This window comes from Gouania willdenowi, chromosome 17 (genome assembly GCF_900634775.1).
Source record: "Gouania willdenowi chromosome 17, fGouWil2.1, whole genome shotgun sequence".
Taxonomy (NCBI): domain Eukaryota; kingdom Metazoa; phylum Chordata; class Actinopteri; order Blenniiformes; family Gobiesocidae; genus Gouania; species Gouania willdenowi.
In genome coordinates this window covers 36940416-36953647 of record NC_041060.1, presented here as the reverse complement: position 1 = coordinate 36953647, position 13232 = coordinate 36940416, and the positions used below count along the sequence as shown (strand labels likewise).

Sequence of the window (13232 nt, the reverse complement as noted above, 5' to 3'; positions counted from 1 at the left end):
AGAACCTGAAGGAGTCCACAGTAGCCAATTCCCTATTTAAAATGGTAAGGGGGGGGAGTGGGGGGGGATTTCTCCTGAAGTCCACTGTCATCTCCACGGTCTTGAACGGGTTCAGTTCCAGATGTTTCTGACTGCACCAGAGATCCAGCTGTTCCACCTCCATCTGAAGGCAGACTCGTCCCCGTCCCGGATGAGACCGATGACGGTGGTGTCATCTGCAAACTTCAGGAGTTTCACAGAGGGGTCCCCTGAGGTGCAGTCATTGGTGTAGAGGGAGAATAGCAGTGGGGAGAGAACACACCCCTGGGGGGCGCCAGTGCTGAGTGACCGGGTGCCAGATGTGATGCTTCCCAGCCTTACTTGCTGCTTCCTGTCAGACAGGAAGTTGGTGATCCACTGACAGGTGGAGGCCGGCACTGTGAGCTGGGTGAGTTTCTGGTGAAGGATGTCCAGGATGATGGTGTTGAATGCAGAGCTGAAATCCACAAACAGGATCCTAGCGTAGGTCCCTGGGGAGTGGAGGTGGTGCAGGATGTAGTTCAGTCCCATGTTGACTACATCCTCTACTGACCTGTTTACCCGATAGGCAAACTGCAGGGGGTCCAGCAGGGGTCCTGTGATGTCCTTCAGGTGGCTCAGAACCAGCCTCTCAAAGGACTTCATGACTACGGACGTCAGAGCAATGGGTCGATAGTCATTAAGTCCTGTGATGGCAGGTTTCTTTGGGACTGAGATGATGCTGGAGCTTTTGAAGCAGGAAGGTACTTCACACAGCTCCAGTGATGTGTTGAAGATCCGTGTGAAGATGTGGACCAGCTGCTCAGCACAGGCTTTCAGGCAGGAGGGAGATACTCCGTCTGGTCCTGGAGCCTTTTTGATCTTTTGTCTCTTGAATAGTTGGCACACATCTCTGTCATTGATCTTCAGGGCAGGTGGGGGGTCAGAGGGTGAGGTAGGGGGGGGAGTAGGGGGAGCAGGAAGGGCAGAGTCCAGGTGATGGGCTGATGCTAATGAGCTGGGGGGTGGGTGTGAAAACCTGCAGTAGAAACTATTCAGGTCTCTAGCTAGTCTTTTGTTACCTGCAGGGTGGGGGGAGGGTTTCCTGTAGTTGGTAACTTCATGTAGGCTTTTCCACACTGCAGAAGGATCTTTGTTTGAGAAGCTTTGTTTTAGCTTCTCAGTGTAGCACCTCTTGGCTACTTTGATCTCCCTGGATAGTGTGTACTTGGCTTGCCTGAACAGGTCCCAGTCCCCACTCCTGTAGGCTTCCTCCTTAGCCTGACTCAGCATCCTGAGTTGAGGTGTGAACCAGGGTTTGTTGTTGTTGTATGTGCAGAAAGTCTTGGTCTGCACACACATGTCCTCACAGAAGCTGATGTAAGATGTCACAGTATCAGTCAGTTCATCACCACTAAGTGTGGAGTGAAGCACTTTGAGTGTCTATGATAAAGTTCTAATAAAATGTATTATTATTATTATGTGACACCTTTTCTTCTTTGTTTATTAACATAATGTTTTTACACATGTTCACTACATTTAAACCATCCCTCAACAATGTCTGAGGTGAGATTTGAACCAGTGACCCTATGGTTACGAGGCCACGGCATCAAGATGATAAAACCATGTGAACAGAAGTGAAACAAAACACACCAACATGTAAAATAGTTTATTCTTGTAAATGTTTCTAAATTCAGTTGCACAAACTCCAAAGCTCAACATCTGTACACTTCAAAAGGCGCTTTTTCCAAATCAAAGAGAAACGTAAAGAGAAGGTGGGACTACTTTACACGACCAAGAGAATGAGCACAAACACACACACTGGCAGGATGATGTCGTATCGTACAAGAGAAGAAAAATATTCAAGAAACAACTTTGTTACAACCATTCATTGAGAAAATATATACAATTGAGTTAAAAAAATACATGCCATATACATGAAAAGTTCTGACTGTCACCAAAAGCTTACAGTCCACTTGAAATTGTGCACGCAAAAAAGTCTTTGCTGCCGCGGCGTGAGCGACGTATCGGTGTAACAAAGAGTGTTTAAAGGAGGAGAACAGAAGGTGAACCTACAGTAGCTCAGAGTCAAATACAAAGTTAAAAAGATCATTCACAGTTGGTCAAAATCAAACCTGATTAACAGCAAACATCACAAAGTTTCTTCTTCTCATTCTGGAACTCGTTAGTCAACAAAAATAATTCTTTGTGAGTGGTCAACATTAGGTGTGAGTCACAAAACATCACGCTACAATACCTTACTCTGATTACAACAAAATACTTTGTGAATTATTGTGGTTATATTACAAATTCTGTACAGCATGTTGATAATATATACTCTCAAAGGGAAAGGACTTAAATAAATGTAAAAACAGCCAAACATTGAGAAGGTTAAGGTAGTATTTGGTCAGTTATTCCAATAGTTTTCTTTATGTACATTTATACAAAGTAACAGCGTCTTCTTCAACCTTCAAACACAAAGCCTTGGTGACTCCGCCCCCTCACTCTGACATCATTCACTCAGTAATAAATAGAAAACCTCTCAAAGTCCACACGAAGCATACGACACGACAGCCAAGATTAAACTGACTCATGGAATCAAGTATTTCAACGTTCTTGTGTGTCTTTTGTGTTTTTTTTGTCTTCTCTCTTTTTTTAGTGCAAGATAATAATAATAATAATAATAATAATAATAATAATAATAATAATATTCCCTTCGTGGTGTTTGTTGCTGTACATTCCTCATTCAGTGACGTCTACATTAGGTTTACACTTTGAAACAGAAGGGCCTGCCCTTAGTACGCAATAAGGCTGCACAGTGCTACACACACACACACACACACGCACACGCACACGCACACACACACACACACACACACACACACACACACACACACACACACACGCCCTCACATATGGCACATGTCACTTCCTGCTACTGTGGTACATCCCCCTCACCTTCACATCTCTAAGGTGACATAAGCCCCGCCCCTCCATGAGTTTATATTCAGGAATGTGTTTTGATTGGTCGTTTGCTCAGTGGATCCACTTCCTGCACTCAGCAGCTCCGCAGTGACAGGTCATGCTGTGTGGCCCCGCCCCCGCGTCGCACTGATAGTCCAAACAGAGCTGCAACACACACGAGACAGCATTAGCAATAGCATTAGCATCACACTCACTGAAACACTCCCATTGTTCACTCTAGTTCTTTTGACAGGAGCAGATCTTTTATTCATTTGTCTACAAACAGTTTATAGATCAAAAAAACACTGACACTGTTTATGTATAGCTTAATGTGCCCTCTACTGCCCTCTACTGCCCCCTACTGCCCTCTACTGCCCTCTACTGCCCCCTACTGCCCCCTACTGCCCTCTACTGCCCCCTACTGCCCTCTACTGCCCTCTACTGCCCTCTACTGCCCTCTACTGCCCCCTACTGCCCTCTACTGCCCCCTACTGCCCCCTACTGCCCTCTACTGCCCCCTACTGCCCCCTACTGCCCTCTACTGCCCCCTACTGCCCTCTACTGCCCTCTACTGCCCTCTACTGCCCTCTACTGCCCTCTACTGCCCCCTATTATTCCCTACTGCCTTTTATTTGCCCCCACTGCTCCCTACCGCCCTCTAGTGCTCCTTATTGCCACCTACTGCTTTTTATTGCCCCCGGCTGTCCTCAAAGGCTCCCTACTGCTCCCTACTGCCCCCTACTGCTCCCTACTGCTCCCTACTGCTCCCTACTGCTCCCTACTGAAACCAACGTACATTTTACTACTCGTCCTACAGGGCTGAAGGCGGGGCTGCTAACCAGTGAGAAACTAACTGATGCTACAGCGTTAACTCGACAAACAGGAAGTGAAGGAGGTCAGTGTGGTTAGCAGTTAGCGGTTAGCACCTCTTCTCCTTTGTCAATGCGACGAATGGAGCTGATGATGATCTTGTATCCTCGTTCAAACGTCACCACCTCAGCAACACAGTTGGGGGCACACGAATGGTTGATGTACCTGAAAAGGAGAGCAACACGTCCATGAAGGCTCTCCTACCTGGACCAGGTGAGGACCAGTGTGTGTTTGGGTTCATGACCTGAGCTAATGTTGGTACCTTGCTAGTCCTCCACTCCGAGTGGCGTCGACCACGTGTTGGCTGTCGATGCGGAACATGAACACGGCTCGGTTCTGCAAAGAGAAGAACCTGTTGGACCAAAGTACCTTTGAGCAGGTTCAGCCTGGAGCATGCCAGGGTCTCACCTGGGACCTGTAGGTGTTCTGTTTGCGGATGGCAACCTCGTTCCTGAGGACAGTCCCGTTGTACTCGATTATCATTGTCTGCTTCTCAATGTCTCTGGCAGCAAACAGGCCCAGACCCTACGAATGGATCAAAGAGTGGATCACAGAGGAGGCGTAGGCCGTAATATGGTAATACAGTGGGGTCATAAAAATAGCAATGGTATCAGTTTCAATACCATCATAAATAAAAGAATATGCACACACACACACACACACACACACACGTGTTAGAGAGAGAATGAGGACAGACACGTGTAAACCAAGAGAAGCTTCTATAGTGATGGTTCGCTCAGAGCGGCAGGAAGCAGGGATCACAGCCCCCTCTGTGTGAGCTTGTGACGGCGAGGAACTGACGGCAGCAGCAGCTGTTCGGGATAGTAACTACAGAGTGATACATGTGTTCATGTCAGTCTCTCTAAAACACCAGGAAAATCTTCAATAACAGAAGATAAAGTCCATACATTTGTCACTAGTTAATACTGAGAAAAAAAGTAACTAAGAGCGTTCAGAAAATATACCAATAAGGGAGGTTCAATTTCGGCTTCAAAACCGAGAGGACAGAGGATTCTACGAACTGCAGCTTTAACTTATTGAACAAGCCTACATTTTGAGTGAACTCATCCTTTAGTAACTCCGTGAATTGATCATTTAAAGCATAAAAGTGGCACTGTTGATAAGTGCTGAAACACACACACACACACGCACACACACAGAGAAACAGTTGCGTTCGGTGTGAACGCACCCTGAGCCTTACGTCACATTTCTTAATATAATTTAATTTTTAATACGGTGTACCACAATAAAATAGGACACCGCCCAAGCCTCTCACAGAGTGGATCATAGATCAGTCAAACGGAGCCTTGTGCACTCACCTGGATGCGGGAGTGTCCCAGGTAGACGTTGGCTCTCCACTCGCTCTTCATCCAGCGGTACTGGGAGGACCTGGGGTGGACCACGGGAGGCTTACTGTGTGGAGCTCCACCCTCTCCCTGAGCCACGTTCTGATTGGAGCGAGTGTTGCTGCTGGAGAGCGCCTGAGGCTGAGGCCTGAAACACCAAACAAATGTTGTGTTACACTGTGTGTAGTAGTAATGTGTAGGTTTGTGTTGTGCACATGATCAGTGAGCAGGAACAACGAAGAGTTACAAAAGTAATTATGGTTCTATGAATCCTGAATGACCACCAGAGGCGGTGCTTTAAGCACTGAATATTCCCCTTCGTGCATGTGCAGTGACTGTAAGTATACCAACAATGTCACCCGTGACCCCTGGATGACCCGAAGGAAGCGTATATCTTCCAGTGTCACTCCAGGGCCCTTTCCTACATAATCCTCCCACAAGCACACAAGGAGTGACAAAGAGCTCTGACAGTCATTCAGGATTCATAAAACCATAGTGCAATTCATAACTCTTCCTTCTATTTTATCCCTGCTGACCACCAGAGGTGTTTTAAGCACTGAATGACTTATACCAATAAAGTCACAAAAAAATCCTGCTTACCACCCTTCAGTGTGTAGAGTCAGAGGACTCTGGTCAAAGGACCACAGCCAATAAATGGGGTGTGGCCATAATCAGCATGTAGGATCTGGAGAAAGTGCCCGGCTATGCCCATGAGGTTGCGGCACAGATGCCTTCCAGGGGCACTCCCCCCAGGGCAACCCATGACGTAGCAACACTCCTGGTAGAATGGCACCACACATCAAATGGGAGGGGACGGTTACTACCCGATATGCATGGGCAATTACCAGTGGGACAGGCGCTGTTTGGAGACAACTTCACCCCTGTAAGGACCACCATACCAGAGAAAGAGCTGATCGGACCCCCGAAAGCCTACAGTAACTGCAGTGTTGGCCCTCAGGATGCACACTGGGCACAGCTCAGACGTGTCGCTGATTGACAGGGCATGCAGCTCACTGACACGCTTCACAGAGGAAATGGCCAAAGGAACGCAGTCTTAAGAGTAACCCACTTCAGCGCTGATTGTGCCAAGGCCTCAATGAGGGACGGCGTAGTGCCTCCAGCACCAGGGAATAATCCGATGCTGGGGATCTCCTGGCTCTTGGAGGATGCAACCTCCAAGCCCCTTTCAAAAATAGGAACACCAGTCTGTGGCTACCAATCGTGCCATTGTTGAACATGATTAGTCGACAAAATATTACTGCGACATAGACTCTTAGCATTGAATGAGAAAGCCCTTTGTCCAGAAGGAACTAGAGGAAGTCCAGATTAGTTGGCACAGGGCAGTGCACCTGGTCTTCATCATGCCTTGTACACCAGTGGGAAAACAGTTTCCATCTGTTCTCATACTGGATGCCAGTAGATGGCGCTCTTGCATTTATTATAGTAGTATATCTGACAGGGTCTGTACAGATGGTTAGCAGCGTCTCGGGCCCTCCAGTGGCCAAACACACAGTTGAAGGCCCCCCTGCTAGGTGGGACAGGAGATCCCTCATGTTGGGAAGGCGCCACGGAGTGTAGTGACATAGGCTATGCAGCAGCGGGAACTAGCTCCTCCGTGGCCAGAAGGGAGCTACAAGCAGGATCCTCTGGCCCTCCTGAAGGGCCCTGCGAGGTACTAGTTGAATCAGAGGAAATGGAGGGAAGGTATACAAGAGGCCATCTGGCCAAGGATGAGCCAATGCATCCTGGCTGAGAGGACCCCGAGGCCTTCTGGCCGGGGTCCATCAGGAGGAGGCGTCTGCCTAAGCCCTGCAAGCTGCTACTTTGTCTGCCCCGCTTGGATGGTTTGTTCCAGCACTTCTTAGGCTGTTGGACCAAATATCTCCCCCAGTTCCACTGAGAGGCTACGCAGCATTCTCCTGGCTGTATCCGTTAAGTTTGGCTGGGACAGCCAAACCTGACTATGAGCATAGACTAAGATGGGCATTATTCGCACAAGTTCTCTCGACATGTGCCCAAATACCTCCAATGAGGCATCACAGAAGGTGACCACATCAGCATTCACACTGCCCTCTTGCAGTGAGACCAAGAGCGCTTATATGTGGTGTGACAGGGAGTTTCCCATGCGACCAGCACGTGCTCCAACATCATAAGTCCTTATGAGCAGATCATCTGTTCGTCACCACTGGGGTCGAGGGCACCTAGCATCTCTTCACAGAACTTCATCTGGGGACACAGTAAGAAAAGCAATGGCAGGCTCGATTATCAGCATGAGATCCAGGCCAGCCCCCGCTGGATTATGCACGGTTGCCAGGGTCCGCCTGTCTGTAGAGAGATGGTAGCAGGCCTTACTGTCCCTCCATCAGGCCTGCAACTCCTTCAAATAATCACCTGAATGGGGAATAACAAAGGCCGTGGGAGCCCAAAGAAGGCGCCCGCAGGTGCTGCTTCTGCCTGCTGTGGTACAGCTGTGTGCAGCCACTGTAGGAAGTTGTCCTCCCCCTCAGCCCCTGAAGCAGGGATCTCATCTGGGCCAATCAGCAGACAGCTGCTCCACTTTAAAAGACAATCCACTATGGTCAGACTTCGCTTTCATCCTGGAGGGGGGGCTGCCTTTACCTTTGCCCACCGCTTAGAGCATGTCTCATGGGCCAGAAGTGGCTGGCCTGATGGTGAGAGGTAGACTTCAATTACTGGGCCTTCCACCCCCAACCAACCTGGCAACCCGTACAGCCCAAGGCAAGTAGCTGCAGTTCATGCTGGGCTTGCATGAGAGCGCCTCCCACAGGACAAAGGCATGCGGGGCATAGGTCGTGGCCATCCTCTGGCTGTAAAGATGCCCCACAGGATGTGCACACACGAGACCTATCCATTGTAGTTGCACTGAGACAACACTACTTATCTCTGTTAACACAGCTGTTCTAGGTCAGCAGCTTAACCTCAGTGGGAGGGGGGCGCGTACGCCGCTTGTCCGATATCACCCAGCAATCCTCGGCTTAGCCTGAGCGCAGACGCTATAAATTGGCCGAGTATAGGGGCCCTATACTGGTGAGGGAGCACGCATGTTGTCTGTCACAGAAGAGGCCCAAATATAATAAACAAAAAACAACAACTGTACTGTGGTCCTCACCCGAACTGGGCTTATTAACAGAGGACAATACTAGCTCACAGCTGCTGAAGCTAATGTAAATAAACCCACGCTGGGCTCTGGGCGCGCACACGCAAACCACCAGCAAACAAAGTTGGCTAACTTAAACTTCGGGAGGAGGCTGTGCAAACGCGACCATCAACGACAATCTCTTTCGTTTAACAAACCGTCAGTCTGCCGAATAAAAGGCTACTTACCTTGTCTGACGTATATCGACAAGACCAAACATATGCTGGGGGAGGGGGCGCTCACGTGGCCTGTGCCAATAGAGGTTGCTAATAGGTCAAGCTATCGTTAACCAGACACTGACCGTCACAGCTCCGACCTACCACGATCGCAGAGCTACTAACAATGGTAGCTGTAGCAGTGGCTGTACAAACAAGAGTCTAAACAAACTGCCCTTGACTGACACCGTAAGATATAAGCTTCCTCCGGGTCATCCAGGGGTCACAGGTGACATTGTTGGTATATATACTCGCACTGGGGAACATTCAGTGTTTCCCTGGCAGTCAGCAGGGATGAAAGAGAGTTAGGATGATCTAAAAAATGCTTTAGGCTATAATCTCTGTTTATCTGTGTGTGTGTGTGTGTGTGTGTATTTGTGTGTGTACCTGATGACCACGGAGGACGATGCAGAGCTGCTGATTGGTTGAACTCGGGCGCTCCCAGCTGGGTTGAACACCAGGGGGAGCTCTATGAGGGGGTTTGGTCCATAGCGGAAAGAGTATCTGCGACAGGCCTGGACGCCGGGGAGCTGTGGAGAGAACAGAGAAGCTGGTTGATCTCTGCATCTCCACTGGGACCAGACGTGGTTCAGCTGCTACAAACCGATTCAGAGATCTTGGTGACAGCAGGGACGGTGAGGCCAAACAGGTCCTCTCCTTTCAGGTAGACGGGGAAGAGCTGGAGCGTGCCGCTGTCGGAGCGTTTGTCAGCAACAGGAGCCAGAACCTGGTCCCACACTCCTGAAAGAAGAACAGGACACGTCCTCAGGACCAGCAGCAACACACCAATCATATGATTGGACAGTGAGGGGGTGGGACACTCACCTTTGGCAGAGCTGTCAGTCAGGACCAGGTCCTGGTAGCCCTGCTCTATCACTGTGATGGCAAACTCTGGAAGCCCCTCCCTCTCCTCTACAGAGCACAGGTAGCGGCAGCGCCGGTTGCTGTGACGCATGCTCCAGTAAATACGACACGCTTCGTAGCCCACGGGAAAGATGGCCGTGGGTGAGTGGAAGAGCTCCATTTGTGGGGGAGTTAGCTGTCCGATGGCATGCAGGACCAGGCTGCCCACCCTGAAGGTGTAGCCGAGCTCAGGCTGCTGCACGGCCGTGGCAATCTGTCTCACCTCGTCTCTCTGCACATAGACGCGTCGAAAGACTGCAAAACAGCGTAGCTCATGCTCCAGGGCGTGGCCAGCGGTCCCCCGGGGCCGGTGGGCGTGGCACAGCATGGTCTTGTCCTTGAAGAAGGTGCAGTGAGCCTGCAGCGCACACGTAAAGTGGTAGACGTTGGTGCAGCGCAGCCGATGGCAGCCGCTGGTGGCACCGGTGCGCTGACAGTAAACGCAGCGCAGCGTGCGACCGCGTCGCAGGGCCAGCTCCACGTTGATCAGGGCACCGGCCTGCGTCTCGTACACCTCCGTGGACCACAGCGCACAGTTCAGATGAACCCAAGCGTCCAGGTCCAGGTTGAGGAGACGAGCGGGTCCATCGGTGACGCCGTCTCCAAACTGGTGGCAGAAGCAGCAGCGGCGCTGGTCCTGGAGGGACGCCGGCGGCCTCAGGGAGGCGCCCAGCTTCTTCAGAAGCTCATCGATCTTGTCCTCGTCCGGCAGCTGAGAGTGACCCCTCGGCATCAGCACCTGGACGCTCCACTTCCTCCAGCGCAGGCCTTTCTGCCTCTTCCCCTGGTGCCAGCCGTCGGTGGAGCGCGGCCGAGCCTTCAGCTTCACGGTCACCCTCAGGGCCTCCGACTTGGTCTCTGTAGTGGAGGCGTCGGCCGACATGAGGAAGGGAGGGGGAGGGGTGGAGGGCGGGGAGTGTTTGGGCTGCAGCCGAGCCAGGCAGTGCACGTCAAGGGATGACATGTTGTTACTGTACTGATGCTGAGCTCTGCACATGCTCTCCGAGTGATCCGACACACCCAAGCACACCTGCAACAACATCAGCACCTGGTCAACAACTGGATCAGCCACATGCTTCACTCTCAGTGAGGAACACTTTCCCACTTCATCAATCACAGGTAAAGGTATAAACTTTGGATGATGACCCAGGAGAGCGTCACTGACCTTCTGCTCTGTGGTGGTCCTGGGCAGCTGAGGAGGGGAGGAGCAGTACAGAAGGAAGCAGCTGTGACTGCAGAAGACCAGATCTTCTTCAGACTTCAAACAGCCTTTGGACTCCTGACAGCAGGAAGCAGAGATGATGAGAGAAAGTTAGAGATGGAGCGAAGGTTTCATGCTGTGAACAGCAGCTTCAGGGCGTGACTACCTTCATGTGTGCAGGCAGGTCTTTGAAGGCCTTTTGAACCCCGTTTCCCAGGACCACCACCTTGCAGTGACAGCACCACTGAGGCCTACATCCAGGACTTCCTGGAGCTCTGTACTCAGCTCCACCACGAGCCAAAGCTGCACCTGAAGCAGCAGAGGACAGGACTTGATCTTCTCTCTCCCACTCCATGCACACATCCGATCCCACCTCACCTGGACTGTTGGGATGGAAACGGAACTGATGCTGCATCATGATGGCGGCTCCGCTGGGCCTAATCATCCGTCTGTGGAGGTCTCCCATGTCTCCGTGTCCGTGGAACAGCACAGGGTGTTGCGGCTCCATCCTGGATCCGCCCATCATGGTCAGACACCCTCGGGGGTCGGGGGTGCTGCTCACCTCGTAGCTGCTGGGGATCTTCACGCAGAGTAGGTCTGAGATGGCTGAGACCACCCCTGTGATGTTCTGGAGGAAACAGGAAGCAGTGAGCGCCAACAAGTGAGGTCGTCACATGTTACTGATGGTTATCATGATTACCTCAGCTGCTGCTGGTCTAAGCGTGATGGCCACAGACACCAGACCCTGTTTGGAGTCATGAGACATGGGCCCAAACACGGAGCCGAAGAAGATAGAGAACGGCTCCGTCTTGATGTCCTGTACCTTGATCTGAGAGCCTGAAGAACCATCAGTAATAATGATCAGAACATTTCTTCAGTGTTAGAATAATGAAAAATAATGATCAGAACCCATAAGATCATGTCAGAGCACAGAACATAATAGTAATCAATAATAATGATCAGATCTTTCATCCAACCTGACACGTGTGGGAAGAACTCTAAACTCAAAGTAATCAAACACAGCCTAGCCTAGCTTCATGCTAGCACACTTTATTGAAAGACTTTAAAGGAGACATATCATGGTTTTAAATCCTTCCTTTTTACATATAAATCATACAGTTATGGTCTATATAAAGCAGAACTGCAATGCTTGGGTCTGAATTCCTCAATATTATAGCTCCACCCCTTTTTCTACCCCTTTTCTGATGTGCTTCTGAGAGCAACTCGTTTTGGTGCTGTCTCTTTAAATGCAAATGAGACACTCCATACCCCGCCCCCTCTTCAGGTGACACTCGGTTCAACTCCACCCTGCTCGGCCATTTTTATAGTTTGATAGAAGAGATACGGCTATGTAGCGGAGCATAAACTTTTTATTCACACGTTATTTACACAATGTCAACAACGTTAGACTTGTCCATCCAGCCTTTCATGTTCCAGCCAGAGTCTGACCCAGTGGAGTGAGATGAAAATGAAGATGATGAACCTGCAGAACCCTAACAAGTGAGCTAACACAAGCACCGAGCTAACGCTAGCGCCAAGCTAACGTCAAGAAATGCATTTTAATTCAGTCTTTTCAGAGACAAAAACATCAAAATGAAATGACTAATAAAACTTTAGACTTAAATTAAATCACGTAGGCCATATCATCAAGGATCTAAAACGAGCACACAGCGCTAACATATGAAGACGGTGCAACTGCTAATGCTAACAAAACAATGACAGGGACGTCTTATCATCACACTTTTTAGCGTTATTTACAGCTTACCGAAGTGCTCTGTTCATCGTCTCCAAAGATAGAAGGAATTGAACCCTCAACCAGACAAAGTCTTTCTGTAAATCCTTCTTTATACTGGTGGAGGTTGATGAAGCAGTCATCATTGAAGTGCTTCACACACACAAAAATGACCTTATCCACAGATGTGGTACATTTCTATAAAAAATAAAACTCAACCAGACACTTTGAAAAGGTTCTGATGCTGGGAGACGGTGTAATGAAGCGTGTGGGTTACTACATCCAACAACCCAACATTTTGACTTATCCTCTCGTAACTTCTGCAAGTAACAGTTCAAAAAACGTAATAGAGAATAGAAAAATCAAAACAGATTATAACAGAATATAAAGATATCTACGGAGAACCTGAAGAGACTAATTTGAACTTTTCTGTACTTCTAAACACGCTAAATATACAACAAAATGCATTTAAGGGCTAAAAAAGTGGATTTAACATGATATGTCCCCTTTAAAGAGTACATGAGTGGCTGCAGTTCACCTTTCCCATCAGGTGGGGGAAGCAATGGCAGCACAGGTGATAGACACGGCGATGGCGGCTCCTCCTTCACCAGGGACAGGTCGGGGTAACGGCTGATCTCTGTGCCGGCCACGCTTTCCGGTGACGAGGAGGGAACGAAGCTGTCGGGCATATCCCGGTCCACGATTGGCTCCTGTCCTCTGTTACTGCCATATTGGAAAGGTCAAAGATACACCTTTACATCATTGTTGCCAACTTGCCGACTTTCTTGCTAAATTTGTTAACTTTTCAGATCTTCTTGGCGACTGTTTTTGTCAAAAGCTACTAGCT

At 49.5% G+C, this 13232-nt stretch overlaps 1 protein-coding gene across 8 annotated transcripts in view; it reads right to left on the bottom strand.

Moving 5' to 3' along the window:
• Nucleotides 1–1651: 1651 nt before the first annotated feature.
• The window catches only part of kmt2cb (lysine (K)-specific methyltransferase 2Cb), a 154656-nt gene continuing 143075 nt past the window's right edge, over nt 1652–13232 (bottom strand). For all 8 annotated transcript variants that reach the window (XM_028471917.1, XM_028471918.1, XM_028471923.1 and 5 more), the window contains 13 exons: nt 12924–13108; nt 11354–11490; nt 11032–11281; nt 10820–10962; nt 10618–10731; nt 9375–10482; nt 9154–9290; nt 8937–9079; nt 5151–5325; nt 4240–4356; nt 4094–4167; nt 3888–3996; nt 1652–3126 (listed from right to left, as the gene is read on the bottom strand). In XM_028471917.1, the coding sequence (XP_028327718.1) occupies nt 3034–3126; nt 3888–3996; nt 4094–4167; nt 4240–4356; nt 5151–5325; nt 8937–9079; nt 9154–9290; nt 9375–10482; nt 10618–10731; nt 10820–10962; nt 11032–11281; nt 11354–11490; nt 12924–13108 (2785 nt within the window). In that variant the 3' untranslated portion in view covers nt 1652–3033. The remainder of the gene's footprint in view (nt 3127–3887; nt 3997–4093; nt 4168–4239; nt 4357–5150; nt 5326–8936; nt 9080–9153; nt 9291–9374; nt 10483–10617; nt 10732–10819; nt 10963–11031; nt 11282–11353; nt 11491–12923; nt 13109–13232) is intronic.